The sequence below is a fragment of the Hyla sarda genome, chromosome 8, assembly GCF_029499605.1.
Source record: "Hyla sarda isolate aHylSar1 chromosome 8, aHylSar1.hap1, whole genome shotgun sequence".
Classification (NCBI taxonomy): Eukaryota; Metazoa; Chordata; class Amphibia; order Anura; family Hylidae; genus Hyla; species Hyla sarda.
In genome coordinates this window covers 215,571,440-215,599,051 of record NC_079196.1, presented here as the reverse complement: position 1 = coordinate 215,599,051, position 27,612 = coordinate 215,571,440, and the positions used below count along the sequence as shown (strand labels likewise).

The window sequence follows — 27,612 nt, the reverse complement described above, 5'->3', positions numbered from 1 at the left end:
TCAATGGAACTTACTGTGAAAATAAAAAAACTTCCTCTATGTGAACCAGCGGCGGATCCGGGGGGATCCCCACGGCCAAGGGGATACAGCTAGCAACCCCCTGCGGCAGCCTCAGCACAGAAGACCGCTGTTTAATACAGCGGTCTCCTGCTTCTGCATTCCTCTGGTGAGTGATTGACTCACCTTGTCAATCACTCACAAGAGGCTGGAACTTCCTCTGCGCTCCGGTGCATGAGTGACGTCATCAGATCCCAGAGGAAGAGGAAAGAAAAGGCCTGAAAGAAGCCGACAGGGAAGAAAAAAAGAGGAGCCGCAGGGGATAAGTATGTCGGTCAGGCGATCGGTAGGGGGGTTGGTGATGTTTACTACTGCCTGCCTAATGTGGGGGAACATCTGATACCTAACCTAATGTGGGGGAACATCTGCCGCCTAACCAATTGTGGGGTACGGCGTCCATTTTAGGACATGGTCAGTCGTCAGCCGTAACTCCTTCCCGCGTCAGGCGAAACAGTGCCCACCTCCGCCCTCAGACCAATGTCCGTCAGTCATCAGCAGCAACTCCGTCCCCTGTTAGGCAAAACAGTATCCCGCCTCCTTCCTCACACCAATCACCGTCATCTATCAGCCACAACTCCCTCCTCCCTCATCTGAAACTCCCTCGTCCAAAACGCCGCCATGCCTTAGACAATTCTCCTTCAGACGAAACTTCCTGCCGCACAGCAGAGTCAACGCTGCACAGCAAGTATAGCAGAGTCGAAAATGTGAAACTTGCACATGTACTACAGACACTACATGTTCTACAGAGTCTGTATAGCAGAGCCAACACTGAATAGCATGTACAGCAGAACCTGTATAGCAGAGAGCCGACACTGACTCTGATCTGCTATATGACAGGAAGTTTTTTGTCTGAGGGATGACGGAGTTTCGGATGAGGGAGTTTTGGATGATGGAGGAGGGATGAGGGAGTTGTGGCTGATGACTGGAGATTGGTCTGAGGTAGGAGGCGGGGTGCTGTTTTCCCTGACGCGGGACAGAGTTATGTCTTAAAATGGACAATGTAGTGGGGGAACATCTTCCACCTAACTTATTGTGGGGGAACATCTGCTGCCTAACCTATTGTGAGGGGACATTTGCTGCCTAACCTATTGTGGGGAAACAGCTGCCGCCTAACCTAATTGTGGGGGAACAGCTTCCACCTAACCTAATTGTGGGGGAACAGCTGCCACCTAACCCAATTGTGGGGGAACATTACCTACGTACTAACTACCTGGTGGCCCTGAATACAGGATGCGTCAGGGAAAACTCTTCAGGGGAAAATTTACAAGTGTCTGTCCGTATAGAAATGCACATGAAGATTACACCGTTATACTATCCAGAGCACCACCACACGTCTGCACCTAGCATTTGTTATCCACCCCCACCCAGTGCCTCCTAGTACCAGACCACTCTTGTATACATGTCCGTATAGAAAGCCAAGACAGAGACTCGATTCTTTATTCTCCTCCGCATTCATTGCTCTACGTCTCATGTCACAATGCCCGGACATCTGTTCTCATCTTCTAAATAAGAAGGAAATTGATAACGCCAAGTATCTGAATGCCCCGACGTCACTTCTTATGTAAGAACCCCCAGAAAAGGGAATAAAAGAAAAAAATGGCCTAATAATAACCAGCTCAGTCTTTATTTACTTCCTAGGATCGAATTGATCCCTTTCGAAAACATTGGTTGTCATCCAGACTATTTAGATGTTTCAGTTCTATCTGGCTCTGGGAAAGCTGGGTGACAACCAATGTAGCCATTACAGCTACTATAGGAGTTCACATTCACCTTTCCTAGAGCCATAAAATGGTGGCGAGCTCCTAAAAAATGTACATTTGAATTGATAGTTGACCATGTGGAATAGCATCCGATATGGCTGCTACCCAACTTTTCTAGAAATATATTTAATGAAGTAAAGGCTAAACACGATCAACTTCATCTATTAGCCATAGGGTATACTGTTTGTAAAAGTCATGTTACTATAACCAATGAATATAACAACCAATGCAGTAATTCAGTCTATATCAGTGTTTGCCAACCAGGGGGCCCCCCAGCTGTTGCAAAACTACAACTCCCAGCATGCCCAGAAAGCCTTCGGCGGTCTGGGCATTCTGGGAGTTGTAGTTTTGCACCAGTTGTATTCCCCGTGGTAGGGAAACACTGGTCTATACAGTCAGAGCCAACATGCACAGAGCTGCATGAGGCTGAGCTATAACCACAGAATTGTCTAATGATTATTCTTGGAAGCTCCATTATGAGTCAACAGGTGACAGATGATATTATGGGAGGATATTGTGGATTATTTAACTTTCCCAATGCAGTCGATGTGCCAGGTGCTCTTTGTGTAAAACGACTTCAGCATTCAAGTACCTGACATCTGTTGAGGCATCTGCCGATAGGTCGTTGTGATCTTATTAAGCTTCAGAAATTCAAGAAATATTTCTATTTTCCTAAATAAGTCCACAAGCAATGCATACTCTTGGGTATTATGCAAAAACATAACTGCTCTACTATAATATTGTACAAGAATATAATTACAATAATACTGCCTCATATAATACTGCTCCTATATACTAGAATATAACTACTATAATACTGCTCCTATATACAAGAATATAACTACTATAACACTGCTCCTATATACAAGAATATAACTACTATAATACTGCTCCTATATACAAGAATATAACTACTATAATACTGCTCCTATATACAAGAATATAACTACTATAATACTGCTCCTGTATACAAGAATATAACTACTATAATACTGCTCCTATATACAAGAATATAACTACTATAATACTGCTCCTGTATACAAGAATATAACTACTATAATACTGCTCCTATATACAAGAATATAACTACTATAATACTGCCCCCTATATACAAGAATATAACTACTATAATACTGCTCCTATATACAAGAATATAACTACTATAATACTGCTCCTATATACAAGAATATAACTACTATAATACTGCTCCTATATACAAGAATATAACTACTATAATACTGCTCCTATATACAAGAATATAACTACTATAATACTGCCTCCTATATACAAGAATATAACTACTATAATACTCCTCCTATATACAAGAATATAACTACTATAATACTCCTCCTATATACAAGAATATATCTACTATAATACTGCTCCTATATACAAGAATAGAACTACTATAATACTGCCTCCTATATACAAGAATATAACTACTATAATACTGCCTCCTATATACAAGAATATAACTACTATAATACTGCCCCTATATACAAGAATATAACTACTATAATACTGCCCCCTATATACAAGAATATAACTACTATAATACTGCTCCTATATACAAGAATATAATTATTACTGTCCCTATGGAGAGGAATATAGACATAAATATATAGGAAGATATAAGAATCATGTGTGACTGTATTGCTTTTTCTGGGTATCATCCAGGAGCGGTGTATTATCTGATATGTTATTATGAAGGTTTTCTTCTAAAAGATGTGATGAAGACAAAACTAAAACATAATCTGCTATACTCCCCGGCCCCAAGCGATAACTCTGCCTCCTCCATACTGTCATGCAGTAAGATAGATGCTCCTGTGCCAGCTATGCCAGTGGATCTCTAGTGACGTTGATTGGGAGGCGGTCTCAGCTCCCGTCTGCTCGGTTCACCATCTGCGGTGGGGGAGCGAGGCCGCACTAAATGACTTAGCAGCATGACGTATGAATTAGAAAAGATAAAAACTTGTGTAATTAGCGACTTATGAAGCTTTATGCAGCGCTCTGCACTAATGGATGACATCAATTATTGGCCCTTTTCAGGCAAATGTCCAGTGGGAAATTCATAGGAGGTGAAGGTGACCTTCATGCTGTACAAGGAGATAATTACCATATAATTTTGTGCTTGACGCCTTCTTAAAGAAAGAAGAAAACATCAGGCAAAGGCTCCAAGGTGTCACCAACCCAAGAGCACTGTCACATTCACATACAGACAAATATGCAGTATTTATATATGTTAGATGGACAATGTCCGGCTGTGTCCCAGCTGAAGCACAGGCAGGGACAAAGTCCCGTAAGTAAGGGCGGGACTAGCTCTGCTCTGTGCTCACTCCTGTCCTATCAGACTGCAGCAAGAAAACACAGAGGAGGGGGTTACAGAGCAGCCTGCAGTGACTGGATGAAGAGACCCAGCACAGCACAGTAGATTCATGGAGGAAGTGAATGCATGGTGAGTGAGGGCGGGCTCGCCCCGGACACACCCTTTCCTGAGCAGTGGATGTCAGAATGAGTGAGCAGCAGAACAGAGGGATTTGTGAGCCAAATACAGAAGCTAGATACATAAAAAAAAGACATGTAAAGCATCTGCGTGACCTAGTGAGGAACAAATAAAAGCATTATTTTTTTTTTTTTTATGTGATATGACAGGTACTCTTTAAAAGAAATTATAATTTATATCTTTGCTGTTAATAAAGACCAGATGATCACTTATAGTTGACAAAAACACTGCGGATAAGGGATAAGTGTCTGGGGATGCTGGGAGTTTTGCAACATCGGGAAGCACACCGGTTGGGAGACACTGCCTTAAAGGGGTACTCCGTTATCAACATGATATCCCAATCTCCAGGCCGGCAGTGGCGGCGTCCAGAATACGGAAGCTTGCAACTTCGTCCGTAACATCACGCCACACTCCCTCCATTCATGTTTATGGGAGGGGGTGTGATGGCTAGTACATAGCTATAATGCCTCCTCCCATAGACGTGAATGGAGGGGCCGTGGCGGGCAGCATTGCCAGTCATCGAGCACGGAGTGGAGTTCGCTCTGTGCACTGAATGACGGGTGCCGCAGTGGATATCGCGGGGGGTCCCCAGTGGCGTGACCCCCGCAATCTAACATCTTATGCCCTATCCTTTGGATAGGGGATACGATGCTTACAGCGGAGTACCCCTTTAAATGCAAGTGTCCTGCACGTCACCGCCGGTGGGCCCACAAGGTAAGTTTGTGGCATTACACTCCGTTCATCCTCGGCAGGCACCAAACAGAGCCGAACATCACTGGAGGCAGGCTGTTGTTTTCTGGCATGCCTGCGCATGGCACGTCTGCTGCCAGGAGCCACCGCTGGTTTAAGACAGCGGTGGCTTTAATTTTTGCAGCATAGCCCTGAGACCCGGGGTTATAGTCCTGTTAGCCCCCCCCCAGTGATGCCACTGTGTGTGCTGACCATCATTACAGATCACTGGTTATAGATAGACAAAATCCAACAAAACCGATTGTGATCCACCAAGTGGGCCCAAATTCAAATCCGGCCTCTGGTCTGCAAAGCTATAGTGTGCACTGTGCTTCATAAACAAAGAAGAATGATCATTTTTATTCACTTCAGTCTTTCATTGGATGTCCTCAGCATAAGGTGCGATGTTTAACAAGTACTTAAAAATAATCAGCCTAAAATGAATTATTCATTCATAAGCGATAAATGCCTCCAGAATGTGGATCCCAGAGTTGAACCAAATCCCTGTATTAATAAGGAATACCAAGAACGCCTGCCATCTGTGCTAGTTAGGTGTACGTACAGCTCCAGAGGATGATGGGTTTCATTGACCCTCTTTGGACAATATGCTCCGGACATGTTTGCTGTGTGCTCGTGTGCTTCTTATATTAACCCTCCGAGCTTTTTGTGCATAATCAGGACTAGATTTCTGCCCCCGAATGACAGGGTAGGGAGCCGTACGAGATCTGCTGAGATTGTGAGTTATAGCTAGGAGAAGTGTGCTGCAGTGTGTGCTTCACCCTCCAGCTGGCTGCCCTTTCTGACTTTCACTACATAGACCAGTGTTTCCCAACCAGTGTACCTCCAGCTGTTGCAAAACTACAACTTCCTGCATGCCCTGACAGCCGTTGGCTGTCAGGGCATGCTGGAAATTGTAGTTTTGCAACAGCTGGTGGCACACTGGCTGGGAAACACTGCCATAGATATGACTGACAGCCAGGGAGTGAAGCGCGTATTGTATACACCAATGTATATTACAAATATACATATAATAGTATTATCTACATTATAGAAAAATATTTTGTTGATGACATGTATACTTTAAAGAGTACCTGTCATCAACTAAACTTTCCCTGATCCCCCTCCCCATCTGTCCCTTACTCTAACTATGCCTATCCCTGTGTTTAGTGAGGTTTAAAACGCTGTGGAAATACCTTTTTTTATCCCTCTTCATTAGCTCAGGAGCACTGTCTTTCTGAGGGGTGGAAGGAGGCGGGTCCCGGCAGGCATGATGTCACATGAAGCCTGGCCGGGACTCTGCTTCTGCCAGTCTTCCTGTATGCTGCTCTCCCTCTGCAGCAGTGTTTCCCAACCAGGGTACCTCCAGCTGTTGCAAAACTACAACTCCCAGCATGCCCAGACAGCCTTGTAGCTCACAGTGCCGCTCCAGGCTGGGAGCGAGTCCTGAGCGGACCAGTGCCCTTTCAGCATTAGTCCTAAAAGCTGTACACTTACTATGAAAAGCATAGGAAGCTGCCTGCAGACCAGGCATAGAAAAGAGACCCCTAGTGGCCAAAAGTATCAAATGAAAAAACTGGTATAAATATTAATATTTTTTAATGAAGATATATTACAATATGTCTTCATTAAGGATAATGAACAACATATTAAAAGTTTTTGTTGATGACAGGTACTCTTTAAGGATAAGGTTCGAAATGGCCTTACCTTCTCGACCATCCCCTTGAGCCACAACTTTGGGGTCTGTGAATTCTGGGCGGTGACCTGTGAGCCAGCTGTAAAAGAAAATACAAGGGCACATTATACATGAGAACAAAAAAGAACTGGACAGGATATTATAAAGATGGACTCTGACAGTGGCTTATCTCCCCCTGAGAACAATAATGTGGTATTATATTATTATATAGATTGACAGACTTCATTGGAGTCGAAACTCGCAGAAAAATTTAACTCCGAAATTCTTTTGCGGCAGAGTCCCATTGTTTTCTATGGGATTCCACTGCACCCTACACGCGGCGGAATTTCCATGGTGGAAACATCTGCTGCAGAAATTCAGATTCCGAAAGAATTGACATGTTAAAGGGGTTCTCCACCATAAGGTGATTTTAGTACATACCTGGCAGACAGTAATGGACATGCTTAGGAAGGGTCTGCACTTGTCTTGGGGCTAAATGGCTATGTTGTGAGATTACCATAACACTGTGGCTAGCTTTTTGTGAACTGGGTATTTCCTGTTGGATTTTATTTTCTAAAACTACACATCCCATAGTTAATTGTTAGTAAGTTTGAGGGCACTTTCCTTCCTCCCACACATCAGCCACCCCACCCATTGAAACACAAATGAGTTGCATTCCATTCAAAACACCAGTGTTTTCTAACCAGAGTGCCTCCAGCTGTTGCAAAATGATCTCTCTCTCACCCAGTGCTCGCTCCACCCATTGAAGCAGGATAGGCTCCCTTTCATCACCTGACTAGTGATGTCAGGTCTCAACATACTGAAACCTGGGAAAACCCGACACCTGAGTAATTTTTTTATGCTGTTGAAAATAAATATTGGGGTGAAAATCTCAGAAGAATTGCGAGACCACTGTCACACACAGGTACAGACACCACATTATGGACATCACTAACTTTACAGCCTCTGTAGCATAGTCAAATAGTAAAAAAAAAATCCTGAAATACCCCTTTAATTCCTTCGGTGGAATCTGCTCAGAGATAGATAATAGATATGAGATAGATTTTAGATAGATATAAGATAGATAGATAGATATAGATATAGATATAAGATAGATAGATATATATAAGATAGATAGATAGATAGATAGATATAAGATAGATATAAGATAGATAGATAGATATAAGATAGATAGATAGATATAAGATAGATAGATAGATATAAGATAGATAGATAGATATAAGATAGATAGATAGATATAAGACAGATAGATAGATATGAGACAGATAGATAGATATGAGACAGATAGATAGATATGAGACAGATAGATAGATATGAGACAGATAGATATGAGACAGATAGATATGAGACAGATAGATATGAGACAGATAGATATGAGACAGATAGATATGAGACAGATAGATATGAGACAGATAGATATGAGACAGATAGATATGAGACAGATAGATATGAGACAGATAGATATGAGACAGATAGATATGAGACAGATAGATATGAGACAGATAGATATGAGACAGATAGATATGAGACAGATAGATATGAGACAGATAGATATGAGATAGATAGATAGATATGAGATAGATAGATATGAGATAGATAGATACTGTAGATAGATAGGAGATAGATAGATATGAGATAGATAGATATAAGATAGATAGATATGAGATCAATTCCGAGCGTTCCTAGTGCTAGCATGTTCGGCTGGTGCCCACTATTTGCGGAATGTCCGTCCGTGTTTTCCACCGTGTGAACATCGCCTGTGAGCAGAGCTGTGGAGTCGGTAGATAAATGTTCCGACTCCTCTGTATTAATATGTGAATGTATTTTATACATTCCTTGAAGGAAAGAAAGGCAACATACATGTCATTACCACAGGACTACTGGCTGGGAAGCCAACAGTCTACTGTATTGAACAGTTTAAGCCCACCAAGTTCTTCTAAGCTCTTCTAGCAGAGAGAGGTAGTTGGCAGAAGCTGCTGCCTTTTACTTTTTGTGTGCTGATCTGCTGCTGAAGATAGGACAGTGGGAGGATCCAGGAAGGGGCATTTATTATAAAACATGATTTCCCTAGTAGAATCCCATAGTCATGTTTAAAGTTTAAGCTAACAATCGGAGTTTACAAGTTTTTAAAGCCTTAGCTGAATGACAGCAGTTTTTCCAATGGTTTACAGCTTCAGTCTTGAACTATTGACCCTCCATTCCCTTCACTTATACAAGTGTCTCTATAGTCCTGCAAAAAACATATTTACTTAATCCCTTATCAGTGAGAGGCTAGATTACCCATGGGTTCCCTGTAACAGCAGAACACAACACTATGGAAAGTATAAGTATTACCGTTCCTAATTGTGCGTTGTGTGCCATATAGTAAAGCACATGAAAAGCTTCTTCACGGTCACTTAACGTGTTCGTTTTGCGGTTACGTGAGGCACTGCATGCATTGGTCTTTATTCTTACAGTAGAGAAGTCATTCATTATAACTTTTTGTGAATTGGGACATTTAAAATCCAATCTAAATTTAGTAGGAGTTGGAGTCGGTGCATTGTTTGCCGATTCCGACTCCAGGTACCCAAAATTCCGTCCGACTTCGAAGCCCTGCCTGTGAGTGGTCTACATCTTCTCCAATGACAAGATCTGACGCAGGTTAAACTAACAGTGATGCCATAAGGTGTACTTCTTAGGGGAGGACCTGTAAAAGGTGATAACTAAGGAGGAGAGGATAAGGGTGGAGAGGGTTAGGATGATACCCAGGAGGACAGGGTAAGGATAATGCCTCAAGATGACAGGATAAGGATAATACCTCAAGAGGACAGGGTAATGATGATCCCTTAGGAGGATAGGGCAAGGATGATACCCAGGAGGACAGAGTAAGGGTGATTCTTCAGAAGTCCAAGGGTAAGGATGGTTGGTCTGGAGGACAGGGTAAGGATGATTGATCTGGTGGACAGGGTAAGGATGATTGATCTGGTGGACAGGGTAAGGATGATTGGTCTGGAGGACAGGGTAAGGATGGAACCTTGCAAGGATAAAGGTAGACATGATTCCATAAAATGATAGAGTATCCAGGATCAGGGTAAGGATAAAATCTCTGGAAGACACGGTAAGAATGATACCTCCAGAGGACAGGGTAAGGGTGATTGATCAGGATAACAGGGCAAGGCTGATTTATTAGTAGGACAGAATAAGGGTGATTCCTCAGGAGGACAGTGTAAGAATGATAAACGAAAATGAGCAAAAACAAAGAGACATAACTAAAAAAGTAATTCTGAGAACGCTGCTGTATTTGTCACCTAATGACTACAGAGTCAATGGGAAGTAAAGGCGGACCATCACAAATTCTAATCCCATTCACTTCCATGCAAGTTTGGTTGTAAAAACCGGTAAAAAAAAAAAGCTGTAATGCGTCAGAATTTTTACTTATGGGAACATAAAATGAGATTAAACAGGCGGCATTATACCGTAAGGAAGAGAATGCCGGAGATTACCTGTCAGCAACGTCTTACAAGCTGTCCCGCAGCTCGCTGACTGGATGGAGGACATAAAAGAGAATTTACTTGAATCATTCCGTCCTAACACAATGGATCGGCACAGCCACAATATATCCTATGGAAAGTCCTAAAGCGCCGGTGTTTGAAAGAGGAATATGTGTAGCAAGCCGGTCTATAGCCGACAGGCAGATTACGGCTCTCTGACTTCAATACGTGCCAACTTCACAGACGTCACTTAATAATAGCTGAAAGGAATTGTGGGAAAATCTGCAGCCTTCCTGACTCGCGCGGTGCAGATATTACAAAAGGCTGGAGATTACAACATAAAGTCTTATTATGTGTCTCTATATTCTGTATAGACTTTTATCTTTACTTTGAAGGGTTGTAATTCTGCGTTCTGCCTGAAGGGGTGCTGCAGGGAAAGTGAGCAGGAAAACTTTACATCAGGTGTCAGGAGGGGTTCAATTGATTTAAAGCAGTGTTTTCTAAATGGTGTGTCTCCAGCTGTTGCAAAACTACAACTCAAAGCAAGCCCCGACAGCCAATGGATGTCCGGGCATGCTGGGAGTTGTAGTTTTGCAACAGCTGGAGAAACACCATTTAGAAAACACTGCTTTAAAAGGGAAGTTTCACCTAGATTTTTTTTTACAATTGATACTGAAATATGTTCTTCTCATTTGCTGCTATTTGGTGATTGTAATTTTCTTTTATTTGATTTTTAGTACATTATTATGGGGGCAACAATCTGTTTTTCAGCATTTAGTGATATGCTTTACTGCAAGTCCCATGAACAGAGACATAATGAAAATCTCCAGTCCCTATACTTGTTTGTTAGCATGCTCGGTGACCTCTGCAGAAATCATTTTACAGAGGAGGAGGGAGGCTGATCTCCCATTGTCTTCTGTATTTACTACTGTCACCTTACAGCAGCCTCCTCCTTATCATCACACACAGAACAGGAAGTCTCCGCTTAATATTAGGCCCTAGTGGCCAGAAAGAATACTACAAGATTTCAGAATAGAGACAGTAAAATGAAAATTTAGAAGAAAAAAAAACACCCAAAATTCTTTAAAAATATGTTTACTATAAATATTGAAATACAAAAGTGCAATAATCCAGCTCCCAAAAAAATATATAATTAAAAGTCCAAAAATGTATTGGTCATAATTAAAATAATGAACTCCAAAAATGGAGTGGTTTAAAAGCATAGCAGAAACGCATGGAGTTTTGGACTTTTAATTACCGTATATATCTTTTTTTGGGAGCTGGATTTTTGCACTGTTCTACTTGAGGACATCTTCACACCACGTATGCGGCTTGGATACCTGTTCCGTGCTTCCTGAAATATTTGAAGTTCTTCCTATTAAGGATATCTACAGGCGGTGAGCTGTTTTTTTCTCCCCATATATTGATTTATAAATATTTAAAAGGTGTACAGAGGAAATTTTTTTTCAAATCAACCATTGCCAGAAAGTTGTACAGATTTGTAAATTTACTTCTATATATAGAGGTGGTCAGACTGGAAAGAACTACACAACTTCCTCTGAAGCATACAGCAGCTGATAAGTACTGGAAGGATTAAGATTATTAAAGGGGTAATCAGGTGGAAAAGATTTTTTTTCCAAATCAATTGGTGCCAGAAAGTTAAACAGATTTGTAAATAACTTCTATAAAAAAAATTTATTCTTCCAGTTCTTCACAGGAAGTTGAGTTGTTCTTTTTAGACCACAGTGCTCTCTTTATGACCAGTGCTCTCTGCTGACACCTCTGTCTGTGTCAGGAACTGTATGAAGCGACTAAAAATTCACTATTTTGGACTTTGGTATTTTTTTTCCCGTTTGCCATCAACCGTGCGGTTTAGCTAACCTTATATCTTAATAGTTCGAACATTTACGCACGAGGTGGTACCACATATTTGTTTTATTTTTTTTATTATTAAATTATTTTATTTAAAAACTAGGAAAAGGGGGGTGATTTAAACTTTTATTGGGGGGGGGGGGGCTAATTCACGTGTTTTCTTTTTTTTTTTACCACTTTTAACAATTTTTTTTTAAGCCCCCTTAGGAGGCTATGCCATGCATTCTTCTGCTTGCATACACTGTTCAATGCTATGCCATATGCATAGCATTGATCAGTGTTACCGGCGCTCTGCTGCTCTAGCCTGCTGCGTGGAAAGACGAGGAGGCAGGTGAGGACCCTCCCGTCGTCCAGTAAGCTGATCGGGACATCACAATTCTGTCACGAATAGCTGGGATAGTTTCACTTTCAGTTTAGACCCGGCGGTCAACTTTGATCATGGCGTCTAAAGGGTTAATGCCAGGCATCGGCCCGATTGGGGGTGCCAGGAATTAGCCGTGGGTCCTGGCTGCCAGTAGCAACCAGGACCCACAGGGTTTAACCCGTTCTCCCCCTGTGAGAACGGTTTAAACCCTGTTAGCGGGACACAGGACGTACAGGTACGCCCTGAGTCCTGAAGGACTCGGGGATGGGGGCGTACCCGTACTCCCTGCATCCTTAAGGGGTTAAATAGAAGTAATTTACAAGTCGGTGAAACTTTCCGAATGATTTGAAAAATTTTTTTTCTCTAGAGAATCCCTTTAAACAATGGGGGATTTTCTGATGACACATTCCCTTAAAGTTTCTGGTTACCCTGACCATCAACTAAACATGACACAGACCACTCTTGCAATGGGTTAAAGAGAAACTGGAAATATTACATTGCATTTCTGAATTCATGGGTGATGACATTACCGGGGGCGTTTGGTACTGTATTGTATTCTTTTGTACTGGAACATAATAATTGGATCATCGCGGTTGTTGCACTAATAGATTCATCAGGCTTATATAATGAGCAGGTGCGTGGTTCGTGTGCACTCGCTAACACAAGGACAATTCACAGTCTGTTTAATACTTCTATTGTGTGACGGTAATTTATTGGAGACAATTGAATGTAAATTACGTTCCTTTGGTCCCACAAATGGATTGGATTGCGGAAAATGGACACTCAAGAGCTCGCCGGGTCAGTCAAGGGTACAGGTGGCATCTATGGATCAGATTAGTTTTAATAGGAGCTACCAATTATATAATGTATAAGGCTGGGCTCAGACTGTGTTTTTTATTGCGTTTTTAACATTCAATTTTTGTTGCATTTTCATCAACAAAACTTATATGAAGAAGACCATAACTTTAAATAGTTCTTGGCTTAAAGGGGTACTCTGGTGGAAAACTTTTTTTTTTTCATGAACTGGTGCCAGAAAGTTAAACAGATTTGTAAATTACTTCTATTAAAAAATCTTAACCCTTCTAATACTTTTTAGCAGCTGTATGCTAGAGGAAATTCTTTTTTTTTTTTTATTTCTTTTTTGCATTGTCCACAGTGCTCTCTGCTGACACCTCTATCCGTGTCAGGAACTGTCCAGAGTAGCATAGGTTTGCTATGTAAATACAAAAAAAGTGAAAAGGGCCGGTGCGCGCACCTCGTGCAGGTAAACCAGGAGTACAGTGGTGCAATAGTGAATAACGGGCCGGCAAGATGGGCCCTTACCTCAGGGTGTTATGCTAAGAGCATAACACCTGTAGACGCCTGTAGTATATGAGTCGCAGCGTCCTGGTTCCTCTGGAGTTTCAGCTGGGAAATCCAGTGCATAAAGTGGAGATAATTCGATCGGGATGATCATATAAAGGTGGAACATCGGAGGGAGCGCAGACCTCTGGATATCTTGGATAAAATTACTTCTGTATTTGGATTGATGCATCGCAAACATTAAAAGCGTTTCTAGCCCGTAACGGGCTCTTCTTCAGGCAATAATAAAATTTTACAGACACGTGTACATTTAAAAACTATACAACAGTTTACTTCCGGGTTCGGTATCACGGGGGCCGAACCGGAACTGAAGAGTGCAACAAGAAAAAATAAAATAGTAGACCTGAGCATATATAATATATTATAATAAAATAGAATTAATAATGTAATAAGTTAAAAACATATATAATGTGGTAAATGAAATACAGTGGTCCCTCAAGTTACAATATTAATTGGTTCCAGGATGACCATTGTATATTGAAACCATCGTATGTTGAGACCATAACTCTATGGAAACCTGATAATTTGTTCTGAAGCCCCAAAATGTCATTTAAAATAGGAAAAAGTGAGGATTAAAGAAAAATAAGTAGATAACTAATATAGATAAAGCAAATCCTTACATATAAAAGTAATAAAGATCTGCTGGGAGCTGTAATCACTGTCTATGTAGAGGACAGGAGCTTCTTCAGGGTCCTGTACAGTACATGCAGTGTCCTAAAAAAACATAAAATGGAGCCGCCCCCACCTGGTGTCCATAGGAGCAGCAAACGTGGCACAGGTAGAGTAGTACAAAACATGTAATACAGCCAGTCAGTGCATGCACTTCAGTAATACAGGTGTTTTACCAGTGAATGTCAATTCTAATTGGTCATTTCTTCCAGCCATGGTCCAGAAAAGACCATTGTATGTTGAAACTATTGTATGTGGAGGCCATTGTAAGTTGAGGGATCACTGTATCGTAAAAAAAAAAAAAATAGAAGTTGGAGTCAAAGCTATGGTAGAGTCGGGGGATGATAGCGCAGGCGCAGAACGGGATGTTAGGAACGTCTGGAAGTCAGATGTTCCGAACCGCTGTTCAGATTACGCAGGCGCAAGAGTATCCTAGAGGAGTACCATAGAGAGACCGTAGTCCCCTTGGATAAATGCACAGGCGTCTAGCAGATGGCTGGAGAAGGATGGATCGAATAAAGGAAGAACTTACAGAAGAATGTGAGGACTAATTAAACAATTATTTCCTTAACTTCATTTAAGCCATGGGGAGATAAAGTACGCATCTTAAACATCCAAAACATCTCTAGCCTTTTGGGTTGTTCGAATCGGTTGTTAAAGGGGTACTCCTCCCCTAGAAATCTTATCCCCTATCCAAACATTCAATCAAAAAATAAAGATTTTCCTCTGTAGCAAACAGCTGCTAAAAAGTACTGAAAGGATTAAGATTTTTTAATAGAAGTAATTTACAAATCTGTTTAACTTTCTGGCACCAGTTCATTAAAAAAAAAAAAAAAAACGTTTTCCACCGGAGTACCCCTTTAACAATTGTACTGGCAACAGCTAGGTCATCCAAACTCACCATACACAAAAATGTACGGCATGACGGAACATTTATATTTTGCTATGGGGAGGGGTAATCCGCAGTAAGACAGCTCTGTCAAAAGCTTATCTATTCCAGAATAGAGGTGGGCAACTGAAATTCAACATGCCAGACCCTTCTTTCCCCACACATTATCTGTCAGGGGAGAATCTGGAGGCTACGACACAGGTTCGGCAGACCTATGCCTAAAGTGTATGGCCATACACATTAGACAGAGGTAGGTTTATGGCTGAACAATTATTAAGTAATCATTTCGTCATATTGGCCATTACAGTTGCTAAGATGGGACCAATGATGTTTCTGGGAAATGTTATTGGGCATTCTGTCCTAAAACCCAACTTCCCAGCCGTTAGACCCCCCCCCCCCCAACAAGCTCAAGATTGGGGCTCAAGTCTTATGTCAGACATTTATCAGAGCTTCCAGAGGGAACTGGAAGTACACATAAGCAGGTACTTGGGGTACAATTTTGGGGTACATGTAACACATGTAATTCAAGAGGGAAGCTATAGACAGCTCTGACAGGTGTCTATATTTTGTTTATGGATCCACATGCCCACCGTAGGGAATCTAAATGTCCTACAAGTCCTCTTTCTTGTAAATGGAGTCAGTAGGACCCATCTGCCTTTATATCGTATGCTGAATTTCATCAATGCCAGATGAACTATGCCAACTTATAATGGGGTCCATTGAGTTTGTCATTCTGATGGGAAGAATAGTGCTGCACAATACTCCGTCATATCTGAAAAGAATTGTGTAGTGAAATTTCACTCGTAATAAATTCAAGTAGAAATTCCGTAGTGAGAACACCCCCTGAAAGTTCAGGCTATACAGCCCGTAAAATAGTATGTGCAAAGGGTGTTTCTCCCAATAAATCTCAGGTACAGGCATGAGCACACTTAGTTGTTTGCACAAAACAACGCGTTTTAAATCTAGATACTTTTTCCAACCTACTGGAGCGAGCTTTAGTGTGAGTTGGGAGGCAGCCGATTTACAGTAAGAGAGTCTACAGGCTCATATATACATATTCAGTAAGTACATTAAACTGCATTATTATACATTACTGTTCAAGGTCTACACAAGAGGAACGCCCCTCTTTATTATTTCATTTCAGTATAAGATTATACACTGCTCAAAAATATAAAGGGAACACTTAAACAACACAATGCAACTCCAAGTCAATGACACTTCTGTGAAATCTCACTGTCCACTCAGGAAGAACACTGATTGACAATCAATTTCACATGGAACAGACAACTGGTGGAAATTATAGGCAATTAGGAAGACACCCCCAATAAAGGAGTGGTTCTGCAGGTGGTGACCACAGACCACTTCTCAGTTCCTATGCTTCCTGGCTGATGTTTTGGTTACTTTTGAATGCTGGCGGTGCTTTTACACTAGTGGTAGTATGAGACAGAGTCTATTACCCACACAAGTGGCTCAGGTAGTGCAGCTCATCCAGGATAGCACATCAACCCAAGCTGTGGCAAGAAGGTTTGCTGTGTCTGTCAGCGTAGTGTCCAGAGCATGGAGGCACAACCAGGAGACAGGCCAGTACATCAGGAGACGTGGAGGAGGCCGTAGGAGTACAACAACCAAGCAGCAGGACCGCTACCTCCACCTTTGTGCAAGGAGGAGCAGGAGGAGCACTACCAGAGACCTGCAAAATGACCTCCAGCAGGCCACAAATGTGCATGTGTCCACTCGAATGGTCAGAAACAGACTCCATGAGGGTGGTATGAGGGCCCAACGTCCACAGGTGGGGGTTGTGCTTATAGCTCAACACCATGGAGGATGTTTGGCATTTGCCAGAGAACACCAAGATTGGCAAATTCGCCACTGGCGCCCTGTGCTCTTCACAGATGAAAGCAGGTTCTCACTGAGCACGTGACAGAGTCTGGAGATGACGTGGAGAACATTCTGCTGCCTGCAACATCCTCCAGCATGACCGGTTTGGCGGTGGGTCAGTAAAGGTGTGGGGTGGCATTTCTTTGGGGGCCGCACAGCCCTCCATGTGCTTGCCAGAGGTAGCCTGACTGCCATTAGCTACCGAGATGAGATCCTCAGACCCCTTGCGAGACCATATGCTGGTGCGGTTGGCCCTGGGTTCCTCCTAATACAAGAAAATGCTAGACCTCATGTGGCTGGAGTCTGTCAGCAGTTCCTGCAAGAGGAAGGCATTGATGCTATGGACTGGCCCGCCCGTTCCCCAGACCTGAATCCGATTGAGGACATCTGGGACATCATGCCTCGGTCCATCCACCACAGACTGTCCAGGAGTTGGCAGATGCTTTAGTCCAGGTCTGGGAGGACATCCCTCAGCAGACCATCCTCCACCTCATCAGGAGCATGCCCAGGCGTTGTAGGGAGGTCATACGGGCATGTGGAGGCCACACACACACACACTACTGAGCCTCATTGTGGCTTGTATTAAGGACATTACATAAAGTTGGATCAGCCTGTAGTGGGGTTTTCCACTGTGATTTTGAGTGTGACTCCATATCCAGACCTCCATGGGTTGATACATTTGATTTCCATTGATCATTTTTGTGTGATTTTGTTAACACATTCAACTATGTAAAGACGAATGGATTTCATATGATAGGGTCATTCATTCAGATCTAGGATGTGTTATCTTAGTGTTTTCTTTATTTTTTTGAGCAGTGTATTATGGAATAGGCAAAAAATATGCCGTGGATTCAGCATACATAAACATATAGGTATACTATCATGTGACTGTGTATAAACCTCACAGATAATCCTTGCTATTTAGCCCCTCCCTCGGTTCTTTCTGATACATCCATGCTGGAATCATCACACTCATTTCTTATTACTGTTCTAGGCCCCAAATCATCATCATCTCACTGCTTTCTGCAAGACCTTGGCAGCACATTCTTGGCCAATTCAAAAGCAGACATCTGCCAAGATCGCTAATCCGCCTATTACGGCAAGCGTCGTCCTGGGCTGGCTTATTTGAAAGGTAATGGACCCTTGTCATCACTGGCTGTAATGCGCCAACATAGTAATCACAGCTTAGCCCTGGTGGTGTCACTGATCTTGTTCCAGAGTAAGACGATCCTCTGCTGGGAACTTGTATCATGGCTGCAGTGATAATAATGACATGGTTGGAGTAAGTGCACACCGGGCAGATTTGCACTTGGAAAATCCATAACAGATTATAGTATCAGCCATGTGGATGAGATACAAACAAGGACCATGATGTGGTGCGGAAATTGTCTGTAGCAATTCTATACTGAGTGCATTTACCCTATACTTATATTTGTAACATTCTCTTCTGTGTCTATTATCATAAGAAGTAAAATGGCCTTCTTCGTGTCCTTTTAGAATAGTACAAATCATTTGGTACTTTTATTCTACTTGTTTCTGACCCTGGCTCTGTTTCTTAATGCTCTCTTAGTAACCTCCTTGGTTCTTGTAATACTTTTCTGGCTCTTGATTTTGCTCTGTGTGACCCCCTTGCATGCTTTGTCTAGTACTTGCAGTACTTTCTAGTTCAAGGCCCCACTCCTGGTTACCTCCTTTGCATAGGGGATAAGATGTCTTAGCGCTGGAGTGCCCATTTAAGCAGAGCACCATTTTCAAGCAATATGGGGAAGAAAAAGGATCTCTCTGCTGCCGAAAAGAGTGACATTTTTCATACCTTGTCCAAGGCATTGAACTCATTAAATATATCATGAAAACTTAAGCGTGATCATCGCACTATTAAGAGATTTGTGGCTGATTCAGATCCCAGACGGGTTCATGCAGATAAAGGCAAATTGAGGGAGACTTCTGCCAGATCCAAGCATCGATTCAAGAGAGCAGCTGCTAAAATTCCATTACATAGCAGCAAACAGATATTTGAAGCTGCTGGTGCCTCTGGAGTCCTACGGACATGAATGTGTAGAGTTCTCCAGAGTCTTGCAACTGTGCATAAAGCTTCTATTCAGCCACCACTAAGCAATGCTCACAAGCAGAAACCGCTGCAATGGGCAGAAAAATACATGAAGAATAATTTTCAAACAGTCCTGTTCACTGATGAGTGCCGTGCAACCCTGGATGGTCCAGATGGATGGAGTAGTGGATGGTTGGTGGACAGCCACCCTGTTCCAACAAGGCTGCAACGTCAGCAAGGCAGCGGTGGAGTCATGTTTTGGGCCGGATTCATGGAAAGAGAGCTGGTTGGCCCCTTTAGGGTCCCCGAAGGTGTAAAGATGACCTCTTCAAAGTATGTGGAGTTTCTGACTGACCACTTTCTTCCTTGGTACAGAAGGAAGAACTATGCTTTCCGTAATAAAATCATCTTCATGAATGACAATGCACCATCTCATGCTGCAAAGAATACCTTTGCATCAATGGCTGCTATAGGGATAAAAAGGAGAGAACGTCATGGTGTGGCCTCCATCCTCCCCTAACCTCAATCCTATTGAGAACCTTTGAAGCAACCTCAAGTAAAAGATCTATGAGGGTGGGAGGCAGTTTACATCCAAACAGCAACTCTGGGAGGCTATTCTAACATCTTGCAAACAAATTCAAGCAGAAACTTTCCAAAAACTCACAAGTTCAATGGATGCAAGACTTGTGAAGCTTCCATCAAATAAGGTATTCTATGTTAAAATGTAACATGACCTGTTAAAATGTTTAAAAAGTTAAAAAATATAATTTGCATAATCATTTGGAACAGGGTGTAATTGAAATGAAGAGCACTTCTAAGCACTTCTCGCATGGACCTTAAAGGGATATTCTGCTGCTTGACATCTTATAGACTATCCAAAGGATAGAGGATAAAATGTCTAATTGCGGGGGTCCAGCTGCTGAGGTCCCCGCGATCTCCCACAGCACCCGGCATTCTAAACAAACGCCTGGTTCCTGCAGCAGTTGTCGTGATGTCATGCCACACCCACTCCTTTCATGTCTATGGGAGGGGGCATGTCGGATGACACACAAGGTGGCGTGGCTGTTACTTTGCAATTACTGTCTCCAAGAGTCCTGACTGAAATGTTCAGGACGCTGCAGCACCGGAGTACCCCGTTCGACACTAATGGAGTCCCAGCTTCTAGGCCCTCACAATATACAATCTTCTGGCCTACCTAAGTGACGGAGTACCTCTTTAAGTACAAAGTCAAAGTAATACACTACATTATATTAAAAGAAACATAAAAAGGACCCTGTTTAATCACTGACAGTTGTAAGATATTCGCAATTTCGCGATGTCCCTAAATGCTGGAGCATTAAAAATAGAAACATTTTCTTAAAACACAAAGTATCCGCTGCTGTCAACCTCCCCTGCTGGGTTTTTAATCTGTTCAAATTTAAAGGCTGGAATAAAGAAATGTCACAAGTGTTTGTCTGTGATACCATTCATTATAACAAGGTGGCACATGATGACGCAGGAGGCAAGACGCTGTGCACTATAGTAACCCGATACCCATAGGAGGATCCATCTATTACCTATCCTATTAACATAGCTGGCGGTGACAAGCGCCTACCCGCTCCTATGTCATCACAATGCCTCGATTATTTCACATTTAACCCTGAAGCCGTCACGTAATGACTCTCTACTGTGGGGCCACTTCTCTCCTGTGGATTATACTCTAGTGAAGACTGGTTGACTAGACTTTCAGTTTGCACTTTATTTTGTGCACTTTATCATGTGGATATTGTTTACATATTGTTTAGTATTGTAACTATTAAGTACTGTGTAGTATCCCAGTCTATCGTTACTCCAGTGTTTGAGATTTATTTCCATCTATACTCATTTTCATCTATTGCTTGTGTATTGTTATTGCATTTATTATTATTAATTATTGAGTATTACTCTTTCATTTGGTTGCATGGTTTATAGCTCTGTGCTTATTACTGCATTCCGGTCTGATAGAGCTTATACACTGCTTTATTCGGGTGTTGGTGTTTTTTTTTAATGCATTTTATATATATATGTCTGGTCTTTTTTTTGGCCTTAAACTTGTACAATATAAGTTGTCTACTTATTTTACATATATTGGCGGTTGTGCATGTTTTTACCATGTTGTCTTTATATTACTGTATCTGCAAGGTATTTGCACTCGAACTTCATATACTGTTAGTGGTGCTCATACCTTTGTTGCTGTGTAAGCAGTAATAGGGTCATCTGGGTGTCCTTTTTAACAGTAAAATTTGTTAGGTACTTTTAGTCTACTTGTTCCTGACCTCGGCTCTGTCTCTGACCATTCTCCTAGTTACTCCCTTGGATACTTTGTCTGGTGTAATGACCACTTTCTGATTCCAGGCTTCTCTCCTAGTTACCTCCATTAATACTTTGGTTCTTGTAATACTTTCTTGCTTCTTGATTTTGCGCTTGATGACTCCCTTGGATACTTTGTCTGGAACTTGTAGTACATGACCCACTTTGATACTTAGCTTGGTACTTGTAGTACTTTCTTGGTTCCCGCCCTCGCTCCGGGTTACCTCCTTTGATACTCTGTCTGATAATTGTTCCTGACTTTGCTTTTGTTTAGCCCTTGTAAGTGTATTTGCCCGACCCTTCGCCGACAGAATAGGTGATAAGTATGTGATCAAAGGGGAGTCAAACTACTTGGTCCCTCACTAATCATGAGAAGGGGGTCCTTTGTTCCCTGGTGTTGATGATCAGTGCTTGAGAATGTGATCATGGCTATTTCCTTCAGTCCCATAGAGAGTGAATGTAGCTGCAGGCTACATACTCGACTGCCACTCCATTCACAGCAGCCAGACCACGACTGATATCATATTAAGATCTATTCTGTGGACAGGTTACACATTTTATTTTTGGGATAACCCAAAAACTGTAGCCTCCTTTAGATACTTCACCCCATCTAGTCAGTTCCAATCAGACTGTGGTTTTTTCAGGAGCCATCATCTTGAAAACTACACTTCCCAAGGGTGGTTTCTGTAAATCTTCTACATCAAGTTTTGCCCCAGTTGATTTGATCTACTACACTGATTGGACCATATAAGTCTACATTAACTGGTAGGTGGTGTCACGTACAGCCCACTGGGCCTGGCGTACAGACAAGTCCACACCACCTTGGAAAAGAGTGCGCAGACTAAAAAAAACACAAAACCAACAGTATAGCAGCAAACAGATTATTTTCTCTAATATTCTAACACTAAGCTGCCACCTTGGCACATTCACTCTCGGCTCCCTTGAGCATGATTGGCTCTCTTGAGCCAGTGACACAACTCGAACATACACTGTTTGTAGGTCCCTGTGTCTTCCCTGCACATGTGACTTCGGCCATGATGGTAAAGGGGTACTCTGCTTCCACACCCACTTTCACTCACACCTATCACAATAGGCCCTAAAAATGAGCTACACCCCAAATCCAGTATACTGGCTCACACACAAATACGGTGCAACCATTTATCAGTAGGCCGATAGAACGCCTCCGTTCATACACAGATCCTTACACTCTGTGCTTTATGACACCAGAACTATGGTAATGGCTTGAGCCACACATATACACTGATATCATTATATAAGCTATAGGGCTATAGGTTCGTTCGAGCATACTATGTATAAATATATCAGGGGACAGTACAGAGATCTCTCCCATGATCTATTTATATCCAGGACTGTATAACAAGGGGGCATCCTCTACGTTTAGAGGAAAGAAGGTTTCTACATCAGCACAGACGGGGGTTCTTTACTGTAAGAGCAGTGAGACTGTGGAATTCTCTCCCGGAGGAGGTGGTCATGGTGAACTCTGTCAAAGAGTTCAAAAGGGGTCTGGATGTTTTTTTGGAGAATAACCACATCACAGGTTATGTATACTAGATATTTAGGGACAGAACGTTGAACCAGAGATTTATTCTGATGCCCAGTCGGGAATTTTTACCTCTAGTATGAGGGTTTTTTGCCTTCCCCTGGATTAACTCAGTAGGGACTCATTAGGGATATAGGTTGAACTAGATGGACTCTGGTCTTTTTTCAACCTTACGAACTATTTTGGAGATTTATCAAAACCTGTGCAGAGGAAAAATTGCCCAGTTGCCCATAGTAACCAATCAGCTTTCTTCTTACTTTCTTAACAAGGCCTCTGCAAAATAAAAGAAGCGAGCTGATTGGTTGCTCTGGGCAACTGGGCAACTTTGCCTCTGCACAGGTTTTGTTAAATCTCCTCCTATGTTACTATACAAGGCTACACATTAAAGTTATGGCTTTAATGTACATAAAGGTTAGAGTACTTAGTTACAAAAAGAGTTAAAGAAATAGACATACAAAATGTGCAAAAACAGTTGTACAAAATAAAAAGGAATAAAAGTCAAAAGAGTTCAATACTTAATGTAGTTGAGTAAAGTTCTAATCCGTCCTGGGGCCAAGGATGAAAGTAACGGCACAAGTACATTTAGAATGGGCCCCAATCTTGTAACAATTAGATGGTGTTGAACCACCACTTTTATGGGTGCAGCAGGGGATTGGGTTAGGAGGGGTCTCCACCTGATCAAACAGTAAAAGGGTATACACAGCCAAAGAATAATAAATCGCAGGTCAGGAGGATATACGCACTTCAAAAGGGTGTCCCAGACAGTAAGGAGTCAGAGGCATCCACTATAATTTCCCTTAAAATAATATCCTCAGCCTATATTCACTACAGGTGGGGCAATCATATCCGACTATGAGGGGAGGTAGCTATGTGTACTGTAACTAGTTGGGAGGGGGGTGTCACCATATCTGACCATGGGGGAGTAACTGTATCTACTGTAACTAGTTGGGGGGCACCATAACTGGCCATGGGGTGGAGGGGGTGTGTGGCATGGCTCACGCTAGGGGAATAAGATTCATTTTGGGTAAAAATTGGCATCAGATAATTTGGGAAGTGTGAAAGAGTTCACTGCAATGTAGAGATGGTGAGTGACTCTCTAATACTGCAGGGCAGAAGGTCACAAAATCATGATCCCAAGTGGATGTGGCTACTGCAGCCTTTCAGATGTGTAATATGTATTGGTCTCCTGAAAGACGAACCTTTGAAAGGACTATCCGAATGTCAGAAGGACAGATACAAAAAATAATCACATATAATGGAAACGTCATGAAAGATCACAACTGATCACTAATTGAAATGAAGAGCACTTGTAAGCTTTACATGCCTGGCGTGGACCTCAAACACTAATGGAGTCCCAGCTTCTGGCACACCTAAGTGACGGAGTACCTCTTTAAGTACAAAGGCAAAGTAATAAACTGCATTATATTAAAAGAAACATAAAAAGAACCCTGTATCATCGCTCACGGTTGTAAAATATTCACGATTTCGAGATGGCTCTAAATGTCGGAGCATGAAAAATTTAAAAATGGGAAAAATATTCTTGAAACACAAAAGTACGGTATCCGGCTCTGTTAACTTTAATCTGTTTGAATTTAAAGAAATGTCACAAGTGTTTCTCTGTGATATCATTCATTGGAACAAGGTGGCGTGTGATGACATGACAGGCGAGACGCTGTGTACTGTAGTAATCCAGTGCCCGTAGGAGGATGTAACTTGTACCCCGACAGCCAGTGAATGGGCTGCAATGTCAGAAGGGGCCTGTTTAATTAAAATTGCCATTAAAAAGTGGAGTAACAAGTGACTGTAGGATCAGACTACGCAAAGCTTGTTTGTAGTCTGTAACCATGGAGACACACAGCTCTAAACAGAAGCTGTAGGCTATTTAGAAATTACTAATCATTAAAAAGGGGAAAATAATATTAAAAGTAGGGATCGATCGATATCGATTTTTTAGGGCCGATACGATAATCTGTCACCTTTCAGGCCGATAACTTATACCGATATTCCGGTATAAGTTATCAGCTATTTCAACCCCACCCCTGGCAGGGAAGAAGCCATTGCAGATCAATGATTTAAAGCAGCCGCCCCCGCCGCCCGCTTCTCTCCCCCTGCCTGTCCTGGGGTCCTGAGTCTAACCACCACAGTTGCCCCATCGCCTCCCCCCCGATCCTCAGCCCACATACCACCACCGCCCCCCCATCCTCTGCCCACATACCGCCGCCGCCCAATCGCCTCCCCCCATCCCCGGTGTTATAATTACCTGTTCCTGTGGTCCGCGATACTTCTGGCTCCGTCGACGTCCTGCGCTGTCACTGTGCGCACTGACTGTGGCGTCGCGTTGGGGACGTCACTCGTCATTGCGCAGCGCAGGAGCCAGAAGTATCGCGGACCTCGGGAACAGGTAATTATAACACCGGGGATGGGGGGAGGCGATTGGGCGGCAGCGGTATGTTGGCAGAGGATGGGGGGGGGGAGGCGATGGGGCAGCAGCGGCGACGGTTGTCTCTGGCCGGGGGGCGGGGCATTATCGGCAAGGTAATTGCCGATACCGATAATGTCCAAAATCGTGATTATCCGCCAAACCGATAATCGGTCGATCCCTAATTAAAAGATAAGAAGGATAGATGAATGTTAGCTGGAAGACTTATGCTTTTGACCCTACAAAGTATTGGTAATGCCTCCGTGCTGTAACTGGTGCACGACATTTGGCAAGCCACATGCAAGCAGACAGATGTGTCTCCGGATCTACTGGTTCGGAATCATCGCACTGGGATTGTTTCCATCACATTACCCCAAAATGAAAGGGTCCTATTTAAACAGTGTTTTCCAACAGGTGTGCCTCCAGCTGTTGCAAAAACTACAACTCCCAGCATGCCCAGAGTTGTAGCATTGCAACAGCCGGAGGCACACTGGTTGGGAAACACTGTACTAAAGTGAGATAGTCAAAGAGTGGTGGTAACCTAACGCACGTACACAAATATTCCCTTTGGCTTATTAGGTGCCAATTGAAAGTGAACTTATTGGGCCTCATTTACTAAGAGTGGAGTATAGTTTTCTTTGCAGGTTTTTGTTTACGACAGGTATATTTTCACAATATTTACTATTGTATCTTGTATTTGGGGATTTCCCCTATGTTTTTTTTTTTTTTTTTACACATGCTCTGAGCTGTCGGGTTTTCCAGAGCTCAAATCTAACACATTTTATGTGGAAACAATAGTAAATTTGTAGATTTGATTTCCAAAATGAAGAGTTTTTTTTGAGACATGTCCCTTCTTCCCCTAGTAGCCACACCCATTTGTAGGGTTTTCTAAGTCAAGTGGAGAGAGAGTCTGTTTTTTTTGATTTTTTTGTCAGAAATTCTGGTGCACGACACATGCAACACAAAAACCCTACAAAATCTACTCGGAAAAGCCTTAGTAAATGAGGCCCATTGTCTCTACATCAGGATGTGGATCCTACATGAAGGGAAAAGCAAACTAAATACTGCTGGAAGGTAAAGATGATAAAAAGGGAAAAATGCACAAAAAGCGGGACACCGTGTTACCCCAGGTCCCAAATACAACTGGGACCAGCTCCAACCCAATGCTTGACCAACTGATTCCTTCCCTTACACATGCAAGCCCAGTTCAACAAAGCATGCATGTGTTCTAAATAGGGAAGTTGCCTGCTGCCTGACTTCTCTGGTAGCAGCTTATTTTAAGGGAGAATTAAAGGATCGGGCAGTTGAAACCCAACATGCCCCATCTTTCTTTTTACATGCACATAAGATAGTTGGCCGGTCCTAACCCAAACAAGATGGACAGTTCTCACCTCCACTGCTTATACCTGCGCACAGACTTGTCGGCCCAATACACTGGCATTCAAGGAAGAGATGTCCAGCGCAGTAGGTGTAATAAAAGCAGGACATGGAACACATCATACTGGAACAGTAACGCCGACGCATTTCGAATCGACCAAGCTCCTTAGTCAGGACAATTTGGCCGGTCTTACTGAGAGTGGTAGTTTTTGTCCTACTTTGCTCTTATCAGACTCTTCTCAGACCCTTTCACTTTTTCGGAATTTTAACAAATTTACAAAAATGTCTAAAATTCTTTTTTTAAATTCTCATTATGGGGTACTGAGTGCAGCATGACGAGGGAAAGAAGAATTATTTTAATGTTAGAACAAGGCGCAACATAACAAAAAGGGAAAGGGTCTGAAAACTTTCTGAACGCATTAAATATTGCTCCAATGATGTTTTGCAGGGCACTTTCGGCTGTGCAGGTGCCATGAACACCTAAGGAGAATTTTTGAATATCTTTTCTTTTTGCCTTTGAGTAACAGATGATACAGCTGCCGGCCCCCAGGTGGCAAAGGAAACGCTTGCGCCGTCATCGGGTTGTTTTGTGGTATCTTCCCCGTGGTTGGCCGTGTTATTTTCTCATTTGCCT

The 27,612-nt window shown here is 42.5% G+C and overlaps 1 protein-coding gene across 3 annotated transcripts in view; it reads right to left on the bottom strand.

The window, feature by feature from the left end:
- The window catches only part of B9D1 (B9 domain containing 1), a 91,193-nt gene that overhangs the window by 5,226 nt on the left and 58,355 nt on the right, over window positions 1-27,612 (bottom strand). For all 3 annotated transcript variants that reach the window (XR_008846892.1, XM_056533800.1, XM_056533799.1), the window contains exon 6: window positions 6,754-6,821. Coding sequence is in view for 2 of the 3 variants with exons in the window: in XM_056533800.1 (XP_056389775.1) it covers window positions 6,754-6,821 (68 nt within the window). In the remaining variant the exon portion in view is untranslated. The remainder of the gene's footprint in view (window positions 1-6,753; window positions 6,822-27,612) is intronic.